At 41.2% G+C, this 11,748-nt stretch overlaps 1 protein-coding gene across 5 annotated transcripts in view; it reads right to left on the bottom strand.

The window, feature by feature from the left end:
* tnk2b (tyrosine kinase, non-receptor, 2b) overlaps positions 1-11,748 on the bottom strand; it is a gene marked incomplete at its 5' end in the record, with an annotated part of 49,724 nt that overhangs the window by 13,882 nt on the left and 24,094 nt on the right. For 4 of the 5 annotated variants that reach the window (XM_035670216.1, XM_035670219.1, XM_035670218.1 and 1 more), the window contains 4 exon segments: positions 169-321; positions 580-864; positions 4,537-4,607; positions 6,237-6,414. In XM_035670216.1, coding sequence (XP_035526109.1) covers positions 169-321; positions 580-864; positions 4,537-4,607; positions 6,237-6,414 — 687 coding nt within the window. 5 annotated transcript variants of the gene reach the window in all.

Below are 11,748 nucleotides of genomic sequence, written 5' to 3'. Positions count from 1 at the left end.
AAATAATCGTTTGAATAATCGTGATTTCAATTTTGACCCAAATAATCGTGATTATGATTTTTTCCATAATCGAGCAGCCCTACACTAGGGACTGATACACTTGTGTGTATCTGTGTGTTTCTGTTTGTCTGTCCTCCCTGTGTGTGTGCGTTTCTGTGTGTCCACTACCATCTTCATTGGGTGTGTGAGCACCACACCGTAGAGGCGAATGAGGTTCTGGTGGTCCAGGGAGTGCATGGCGTTGACCTCACAGATAAAGTCCTCCAGAGCGTCGGGCTGGTTGAGCACATCTGTCTTCAAACACTTGACAGCTACGTTCAGCTGCAAACAAGGACAAAGATTTCAAATGTATTAATACCAGTGAGCCTTTCAGTGCTCTTTTTATAGCAGAATCACTTCTAATCACATTCGCACAAACTCATCATAAAGACAATATGGGTACGCAGATTCATGCACCAGCTGTTATTTATTCCTACATCAGCGCATAGCGTTTTATGCAAACTATGACCCAGTTCTCTCTTTAACAAATATCCTCAACATACAGGAGTTTTGTTGTACTATCTCTACTAATCTCCTCACCACCTTTCCTGCAGGCGTCAGCCACTCCCCTCTCTTCACTACACCAAAGGATCCGTCCCCCAGCTTCTCAAACAGCGTCAGATCCTTTTCTGGGATGAGGCAGGTCAGAGCCTGCTGCTGCCCGTCCAGAGGAGCACCACCACCACCACCACCGCCGCCGGGCTCTGTGGCCAGGACCCCCTCGCCCAGGCCCAGTGGAGGCGTGGGAGACAGCTTACGAAAGGAGGAGGCCGGTTGGCCCTGCTGGGGGAAGTCTCCTCCGTCTGGGCGCTTACCACTAAACACCTAGAGAACAGAAAAGGGTAAGAATGAAAGAAGCTGTATTTTCCTAATAATTTCATATTATACCTTTTTTTTAGGTACATTATCTAGCAGTGAGAAGACCAGATTAACTGAACTGCTGCTAAACGATAGTATAATATATTATAAAACCAAGTGTCCAGGGCTGCCCGGTGGGTTAAAGAGTCTCTTATGAAAAGCCACAGTTGTGTCTTATCTTACAACTTTATTGGTCATTGAGCTATCTGCCAGGTCGCTCTGCACTCAGGAGACACTGGGTGGAGACGGAGGGAAGATACCAGACACTCATTTCAATTACGAACTCCGAGTCTTTCCCATTTCTGTCAGCCTCGCAGAAAAATTTATTTTTTTCCATCTCTCTCTGTGCGATGTGAGCAGACTGTGGAAAGCAGAGTCAAATCATGGCTAGCATCCAGCAGTCAAAGAGTGGAATCACCATCATCAAACACTGATCCCTAGGCTCTTATCTGGGGACATAAGAGCCTAGGGCCTGTCTTCCATCAACACACACTTAAAACTACAGTATAACTACAGGCACAAGGTCTTATGTGCACACTAATGCTAATGCAATATGAGTTAAATGCGCAACACATATGGTGGAATGTATTCAACATAAACTAAGGGATCTACTGTCAGTAAGTACTAGTAACTATGCACATGTACCAAAACAAGCAACACACACACACACACTTATCACTTATTATGGAAGAGAGAGAGAAATTTCCTGCCTCTTGGCTTAAGCGCTAACAACTGACAACACAGCAGGGATGACTTAGCTGTTAGGAAGTACTCATTAAGAAGCACTATTAGATTAAGGGACCTGAATGTTTCTGTGTGCATATAAATATGTGTGTGTGTGTTTGTGTGAGTCCTCAAGAGCTTTCCATTCCCCTAAATTTGAACCCGTGTGCTATGCAGGGCCATTAAGGGAAACCTTTGTTTTGTTGAGGATCTAAATAAGACTGTTTACCAAAATAGGAATGCACAGAAACTGGTATTGCTGTCAGACACTGAGGGGAAACGATGTCAAGCTACATATCAAATAACATTAACAAGAAATAATCCCAACACCAATTAACATGCAACAAATCACATTTATGTTTTTCTCTGTGCATGAGCAGTAAGTTCATAAAGTGATTGAAACCAGTGTGAACTCATTATCGACTGATAAAAAAAAAGAGTCAGTATGCAGAAACGGTATGGTCAGTGAAAAAGAGGTGTCAATGAATCCTCAGTGCCAAACATATTTGACTGGCCAGATATAAACAGTAGCAAGCGGTGTGTGGTTTCACATTCACACTGGACCAGACATGACATAATGCTGCAGACCTTTTATAAAAACACCACATCTCTGTGGTCACCGTGTGGTAAGTGGGTTTCAAATAGGAGGCTCAACATTCAAAAGATTCTGACTATGGCAGCACAGCACACAATGCAACAACAACACCACCACCAACAAACACCAACACCACACAAAACCACACAAACAACACCACAAAACATCCAAACAGAACACTCACCACACATGGACAACGCGTAACAATCCGCTCGGCGGCATACAATGTGTTGCTTAACCTACCTGTTACGCGTCCTATCTATCTCAAAGGACCAGCAATACAAAGGGAACGAGTAAGAGGATGCGGCCATGATCCGGAATTACGTGCGGTGTATCTTATAGTCCATGCGGTAATATTATACTTTAGACCACCAAGACAACGCCCAATCCCAAGTGACTCCTATTCCTATCTCTTAATATCATCCGTTTGTTGCTTGCTGTATTTGCTCAGAAGCTATTCATGAAGAATATGCGGAAATTCCAACCCAACACAAACAACAATAACCAAACCACACACTACACCAACTAACAACCATATAATATGAATTCATTGACATAATAAATACCAACCGAGTTCCTACCTAGATTAATCTAGACACATCGTGTATGCATCGCCGAGCCCAAAACGGTTACAACCTGCCACTCTTATCGATATAACCCACCAGACCTGCCAAGTACCTACCATGAATGACATCACTGTTCGTTTAGCCCTTCTCATCTCCATTAAGTTATGCACTGACGTATGTTGAGTAATTAGGTGTGTTCTGAATTTGAAATTTCTCACCCTCCCTACCTGCATCAGTATGGCAGAGTCTCTGATGTTAAGGAGGTTTTCATGATAGAAAAGTGATAAGATGTTTGGGTGATAGCATAAGACAGTCTTTAATTTCGAAGGTTTATCTGTGCTCTTTAAGGTGAACATAGATTGACGTTTCTTACAGTGTCGCATGTGTGATAAGCGCGCGATGTTTTGCTGAAATGCCAGCGATGCTCTGAATCTGTAAGTCACAGACTCTTGTGACTTGACTCGTGTATGTGTGTGTCTGAATGTGGACGTGCTCGTTCTCATGTGAAGGGTCAGGCAGTCTTGTTCTCTGGAGAAATGTTCACTACAGATGCATACACATCTGTGTTTTAACTACAAAAGAGCAAACTTAAATTCATTTCTCTGATCCTGGTTTTAACGTGACCGAGCAGAGATGAACAGAAACAATACAATGTTCCAAACAGACAGAAACTCATCATAGGGCTTTTTGCACAGTTGCACATTCGTTTTAAAGATCCAGTGTGTTACACTGACGAGGCTCTATTGGCACAAATAGAATGTTATATTCATAGGTATGTTTTCATTAGTGTGTAATCACCTGAATATATAATTGTTGTATTTTTATTACCTCAAAAATGAGCCAGTTTTATCTACAGACTTTCATGAGCTACATCCCAAGTTTCTTATTTACAATTTCCTCGCTCCTCTGTGCAGGAATAAGCGCTTTAGGACAGTCTGCAAGATGGTGGAACTGAACAACTACCGGTTCAAGCAAGGATTGAGGAGCAAGGAAATGTCAAATAAGAGACATGGGATGATGTGATTACATTTTGTTGAACCGCCATGTATCTACAGTAGCCCAGAAAGGACAAACCAAACACTGGCTTTAGATAGGGCTGTTTGCATTTTTTGGCACGTTTTGCAGCCAGCATAGTTTAATTTCTTGCCTCGCAAAGGACAGGTGAACTAGTGAACTGCAATCTGCAACTACTCCTAGATGCCACTTAATCCTTGGTGTGATTTTTGCCATTGTGCTCTTATAATTTTCTTAAGCATTGATGGACTGGAAAAACTTGTCTCAGAGACTTTACACTTGACTCTGACTTGGTTCAGGACTTAAAAACAGCTCTGCCATTCACACTCCACTACCACTATGTCCTTTGTTTCTAGAAATAAGAAGAATTTTATGTCAGGATTTAACAGCACAGCAGTGCCCACAACAGCAGACTGGCATCAAATTAACAGAAATGTCTATGGTAAGGCTGCATTTTACAACATGTTTACATTAATATACTTGTCTTTGTGTAAAATTAATTCAGCAAGGTGTTGCAAAATGTGATCATATCATCTGTACAGGGAGAAACAGTGGTCAAAGTGTATTGTTCATGTCAAGTTATTGTGTTCACATGAATATGTCCACACTGTGACAGACAGACAGACAGACAGACAGACAGACAGACGCCACTATGGCGACATAATGTCAAGCATACCATACCATAATAAATGCGTCCTGTGTGTGTGTGTGTGTGTGTGTGTGTGTGTCTCTGTCTGTCACCTTGCTCATCCAGGACTTGCGCTTGCACATGGTTTTCCTCCTTTTCACAGCCTCCCACAGTCGTCTCTGTCCTTTATCAGAATAACAAAAGAAAAAAGAGAAATGCAGTGATGGTCAGCTGTGAACACAAAAGGATGAAGACTGCAGCTGTCTCTTCCCCCATAGGTCTTCCTGGTGTAAGAACACCCATAGGACACTTGCAGACTATACTATATTGAATTTCAAGTAATTTCCCAAAACTGGAAGAAAACATCCAGTTTTCATATGATAGGGGATAAAGAAAAAAACGCAAACAGTGGACGGGAAAGGGGAGTGGACAAACACATACTATATGTGAGAGGATATTGGAGATAAAGTATGAAAAACAAAGAACAGCAAGAAAGAAGGAAAGATGGATAGTGTTGAGAACAGTAGGCTGAGTGGAGGAGAAAGATGTGAGTGAATATATGAGCAGGAGGAGTGGGTGTAATTAGTCTTAAGCGGCTCGGTGGTGAAGCCCTTAGGGCTTCAGTAACTGGATTTTGAACATTACTGCCATCCCCTTCTCACACACACACACACACACACACACTGCAGACAAAAGACTTGGCACTTTAGTGTCACTTCCCATTGTGCCTAATTACCAGTTGTGGCTTTAAAATGGTATTAAGGGTGTTAGTGATGGAGGATTTGCTCCAGCTATGCTGAGGGTGAGCCAAATGACACACTGCTATTACTGCAGACAAAAGTAACACTTCAGGCTATAAATAGATGTAGAATAACCCCTTTTATAGTCATAAGGAAGCAAAAAGAAAATTGGAGGAACACTAAAAGTGAAGTTTAATATAAAATCTCTGTGCAGTCTATAATTAATTCAGTATATGAGGCAGAGACTACCACTGCACATGAGGAAAGATTAAATAACTCTCGATGACTTGATGACACAAGAAAAGAGAGGAGCTTAGGAGACAAATGCTGCCTGGTTATGATTATTGTTGCTTGGCAGCTTCTGAAATTCCCTCTCTGTCTGATCTGCCAAATTGATTTCTACCACTAAACGACCTTCCTTATCTGCCAAACAGACTATTGAAGAAACAAGCACACCACAGTTGAAGATTACTACTATCTGTATGGCCTGTTTGTTTATTTCTAATCTAGAAAGAGATGATAAGTAACAACAAGACCAAGTGTCTGCAGCCACGCTAGCAGCTCTGTAATGTGTACTAGCAGTGCTTTAAGCTAAATGCTAACGTCGACATCTACAGTCTGTGGTCAACATGCTAAATTGCTCAGAATGAAAATGCCAAGGTGTTAATGTGTAGCAGGTATAATGATAAGCATGTTCACCATCTTAGTTTATCGTGTTAGCATGCTGACATTTGCAAGTACAACCTGATGGGAGTGTTACTGGTTTTGTATATTTTATTTTTAAAGGATCACCGTTTGAGTCATTAGAGTTTGTCCTTGGGACCTTGAGTATCTGTAGCAAATTTCCCAACAATCCATCCAATAGTCAAGATATTTTACTCAGAAGCACAAATGTCTTAACCAAGACTACTTTCAGGATCCCAGCAGAACTAAACTAGAATTTGATTTTTGGGTAAACTAGACACAAATGTTCAAGAACACATACTGTGGAAACAAACTAATAAATGTCCATACGACAACAAAACCTGCATACACACACACACACACACACACACACACACACACTTTCTCACCAGGTCGACCCATGCCGATCTTCTCCAGGTCTTCGTTCTTGACATAGTCAAAGTGTGAGAGCCTCGTGACGTTAAGGTCATCTCGGATCCGCAGGAAGTACTGCTGCAACTGCACCTCCATCAGCAGTTCCAGCAGCCATTCTGTGCCTTCCTCGCACTGCATGCTACTGCCCAGTTTCTGTAAATACCAAACACAAAGAATACAGGAAACTAAGTTTAAAACATTCAATATTCATTCAACAGTCTCTGAAAGCTTGGTCTCACAACCTGATAGAAAGTCAATGAGCAACAATCAAACCATTCTTTTCTGTAAAAAAAAAAGAAGAGAAAACTGAGCTCAGATCTATTGTGTGCTTGCCAGTAATTGTTTAAGTCACAGTGAAATACCTGCTTGGAAGTTCAGACATTTACATCAGAGTCCACAGCTAGTCCTAAATATGCCAACACACACACACACACACACACACACACACACACACACACACACACGCTGCACTGAATTCACTTAAACAAGGACATGGAGGGCATGGGGCCAAATATAGCATCAGCTGCTTGTCAGTGGGCCAAGAAAAACTAACTGTACAATCATTTACTTAAATAATAACACTGTGGTGTTACTATAACACTTAGTCATCAGTTTATCTTCTTCAAAATATTCAAATGAGATCCAAATCATCGATCAATTCATAAATACCCCGGAAAGAGAGGGCAGTATTTTGGGCAGATACATGAGGTGAATGATGATACATCTGGTGTCCATAAGTGTTGGTGAATTCAAATGGGAGGCTCCTAAACAATCTGACCAAAATATATGTACTGTATCCCTCCATAAGTCAGACCATCAATCTTTAACGTCAAAACACACCAGCCCAGCTTAAACCACCATCCGTCACTGTCTACCTAATGTAACAAGCTAAAACTAGCACACCCTTTAGCTGAAATGGAGTTTAGAGTAAGGGCAGTAAGGAACCATTATAAGTGCTCATTTACTCCTCTATTACTCCTTCTCACGCTGGTCCACAGTATTATTCCCAGTGTCATCAGCGAAGTGAACTCATATGCCAACCTAATCAACACAAGAAAAATGACAAACATTCCTAATCTGCAGAGACTGACAGAGAGACCTTTAGGGTGGATGCTCTGGGGCCAGGGGGTCACTCCACTGAGTGGTAATTAGACTCTATGAATGAGGAACTTCCTGTGCTGGCTGAGCCAAGGTTACAAGGTCCGAAGGGAAGTGTCAGAGGGGTCACAGCTTCCTCTCTGATTTAAAGTTCTTAATGGGCTTCGTTAGAGGTCACTTCCTATTGCTTTTAACAACTGTGACCTGAGGAGCCTTTCTGTTTCACACAAATACCCACCTAACGTCGGGCCCTTAAACACTGACAATATGTATTTACTGTCCCTTTTCAAAGCAAACATTTAACAAAGTGATTGGTCCTGTATTTTCAATTAATTTCTGATCTGAGGTCAATCTGCTGGGAAGGCTCAATCCCCCAATGGTTATGCCAGATGTCTGTATCCTGATACATATTCATTGCAATGGCACATAAAACTGGGTCAGCTGATATCTCTTTAGCAACGTCCAAACATGCAGCTTTGGCTCAGCGGGAGGCTCCGTCCACTTTGACAGGCCAACTGAAAATAGTCTGAGCTTGTTCCTGTTTACAACTATGAGAGCAGCCTTTGATGTTAGCTTAAAGAGTGAAGAAGGTAATGTAGGATAATAAACCTGTAAGATCCACTTTATAGAGATGCAGGCTATGCTGAATGCCTGCGGTGCCTGTGGCTTTAGGATTAACTACAGCTGCAGTCATTCGAATCCATCTCCATATTTTGCATTTTGCTGCATCATGCCCGACCCTTACCCTGAGAAAGACGATACATCGGTCTGTTTGGCTGGTCCACTACTGCGATAAGCTGTGCCAAATGTGGCATGTTTATTTGATCTGCAGTTCATGCTATTAAGGCTTTAAAGTTTTCCCTGGCCACAGCTAAACAACCTTTTTCTTTGGCATCCATGAAAGAAATATTGTATATAGCACAACATATTCCTGTGTGGAGCATACACCATGTCCACCATCATCCACAACCCAGCCCCAAGTCTGATCTTCCCTGGCAGTCAACATGTGAGTGTTATTTCACTGCACTGTGCCAAAGGCGTAAGGCAGCTTCCTCTTGGGCCTTTTTCCATGACAGTGTCACATCTGAGGCATGAGGGGTCAAAATCAAGGTGCTTTAGCCCTTATATCATATTTCTCTGTCAACCTGCTAACTCATTTACAAAACTCATTACACAGGCATATATATATTACGTTTTACACTTTTCTGGAGACAGGTGCAACACAGAAATAAGTTACGTACGTTTAAGTACATTCACTAATAGAGGAGGTTGACATGGGTTGTGTCATATATTGTCGCAAACTGACATTATCAAATGACATTTTAGGAGAAATGGTGAGCTGTTCTTCCTTTGTCATGTCGTCATATGTAAAACATCTTTCATATCACTCCCAGGTGCTTATCTCGACTTCTTCTCTAATGGAATGAGGAGGAGGATGCACGTTGTGAAGGTGTGAGGTCAGCAGCAGGAACTCTGCGTTCAGCCCATTAGGTGTGACTTGTGACAGGAGTCTGAGGAATCCAACCAGGACCAGAAGTCCAGAATAAAAGCTGTCTTTTCAACTCCTCACATTTAAAAAAAAAAAAAAAAAGTGTGTTTTTTTTTTTAAAAAGAACATGAAATGTTACAAAAACAAGGAACATAGCCCAATCAGTTTTCGGTTACAAACACACTATTTACTGCTAGAAAATGTGGTAAAGTTAAAAAAAGAGAAAGAGACAAGTTTGACACAGAGAGGGGAAAGAGGGATGTAGGAATTCAGATGCAGAGAAACAACACGATGTCCCTGCTGAGAAATGCCTCTGGCCTGAACTCATTCCTCATGGTGGTGGAGAAATGCACGCAAGCACACACACTCTCTCACAGGCACACTCTCTCACACACACACATCTCCTGGCCGAAGCCATGTCCTGTATCAGATCTGTTCTGCTCTAACATCCTGCTGCAATAACAACAACCCTCCCTGAGGTCGCCTTCAGTCCAGCTGGAGAGTCCACACACACACACACACACACACACACACAATACCATACTATACTGACACCTGAGGCATATACCTGTACTTCTTGTAGACGTGGAAGTGATATGCTGTGGTTTGGACAGGTTTGGAAAAATTGCACTTAGTCTCACTTTCTCTATCCTTCATTTTACTCTTCTCTCCCTCCGGACAATCCTCCTCTGTTTTTTAACATCATTATCTTGACTATGTGAAGCACTGAAGGCTGAGGTAAAACAGATTTTAATGCATTAAAAAATGTACAAAATACATCCAAACATCGGGTGTGGCAGGTCTTCAGTGGTGGAAGCAGCGTTAACGTCTTGTTACTTTAGGATGGTGATAAAATGCTTCCCTCTTCTGGAGAAAATCAGCTATTACAGCTCTAACTGGCTACATAAACAGTACAGTTTAAGTCTAAATAGGTGAAAAACACATATATTTAAAAATGTTTAACTGTAACAATTGTGAATATTCAAGCACAGTTGCGCAATATTAATTCATTCTCATTGTAATACTTGTAAAATCACAGGCCAGTCAATCAAAGAGACACAATCAGCACTCCGCTGCATATCACACACTCAGGATTTAATTTATACCAAGTCCCCCGTGCTTGATTTAACTCCTTCTATGAGATATTCATAGAGGATATAGCTGCCGTAAATTAGCTACAGATGGGGGCTGTGACATTAAGCTAGAAAGAATGGATAGGAAGCTGCTCAGTACAGCTGTGATTTTAAATGTCATTGTATGATCTAAATTTCTTTTTATATTATGATCCAGATGTATGGAGTTTGAATAATAGTTTTTTGAGAGCTATGGTGTCTATAATAGGATGGAAAACGACGCACAATGGTAAAAATGGTCATGTTTGGATGATCTGTGGATTGTAGTTGTAGTGTGTGTATGTGACCCAATGCAGGTCACTGATGTCCTATTGACTTTGGACAATATGGGATTCATTTTGTGTTTATATACATATGTTCCTGCTCTTTTGTTAACAAAATAAAAGCATTGTACCTGCCACATGATGTAATTTTAATGGTTATTCTCAGAACAGTTTTACTTAAATGTATATATCATAATGGCCCACTGTCATCTTACTCTGTGCTCTGCTCTGTTGTACTTAAGTGTCCCATCTGTGTAGGTGGATATGGTGGATTGGCCAGAAGTGATTGGAGGACATTTTGCTGCTGACTGGGTCCTGCCATCACCTCAGTTTATATATGGCCTAGTCTGGGTTGGCAGCTGACAGCAGTGTTAATTCATGGGTCTCGAATTGTACAAGATTACTCACTGGTAGTTGAGACTTTGACCACAAATTGTTGAATATTGTAAAGAAGACTGTAGTTGCAAACGGTATCTTCCTTCTTTCCTATTCTTCTATTTCCTGCGCAAGCAGCAGTAATGGACTGTGTTTCTCGTTTGGACACCTTTGTCTTGCTTGTTTTCAAAGGAAATTTAAGAACTATCTTATTTCTTTCACCTCAAAATGACTTGTTTCAGCGTGGCTGCATTCAGATGATAAACATTCCTGCAAGATGCTATTTAGGAAGCCCTTTGGCATGTGTGTGTTGCCGCCTATTTCTCTTTTTCTCACATGCACACACTCTCACCAACATAGACATTTGTAAGTGAAGTGGGTCAGAGGGCGGAGGAGATGAATGGAGGTCTGAATAGAAGGATGGAGAGATGAATAGATGCCTGAATTAATGAATGAATGGGTGGATGGATAGATGCAAGAGAGAAGAAGATGTAAAGAGGTCAGAGAGGCACAGACTGGCTGAACTCCAACACAGGCTGAATGTAACATCTCTTCTGTTCCTCTAAGTAAAACTTCACCCTAAAACACACGTAAGTCAAAAGATAATGACAGTCTGAGGTTTTCTCAATATTTTACTTTTGTGCACCTGGGTTCTGGCTAAGTATGATTAACTTGCTCTTCGAGGCCCTAATTTTATCCAATTTCCTAAAGTACCTTAAATCTTTGACTAAAGCAAAGCCCCTGAGGGATTTTTAGGAAGACAGTCACTGTTCTCAGTGTGGCAAATATGGTAACCATAACTCATTGATACTAAATAAATTCTGACACCTGTTGAAACGTATTATACTGTATGCTTTTATATGTGGGTGTAATCATCTGCATTTCTTAAATGTAAAATGATATACATTACTGTATACTGCAAAATATATTACTGGAATTAGTGTGTTTATATACATTGGAATATGTTTAATCCTTTAATTGGTCCTTTTGAATCAAATCATAAAGGGGGTCTTGTTCCACTGTTAAAATATTAGAAGAGGCAAAGAAATGGCAGAGCCCTTGTTTTCGAGGTTTACTGGCCTTTACTGTAGCACTGATGGTGACAAAGCAAAATGTGTGTGTGTGTGTG

This window comes from Morone saxatilis, unplaced genomic scaffold, assembly GCF_004916995.1.
Source record: "Morone saxatilis isolate NCDOM2014 unplaced genomic scaffold, NCSU_SB_2.0 Contig23, whole genome shotgun sequence".
Taxonomy (NCBI): Eukaryota; Metazoa; Chordata; class Actinopteri; family Moronidae; genus Morone; species Morone saxatilis.
The sequence above is the reverse complement of the archived record's forward strand: the minus strand, read 5'-3'. Positions and strand labels throughout refer to the sequence as shown.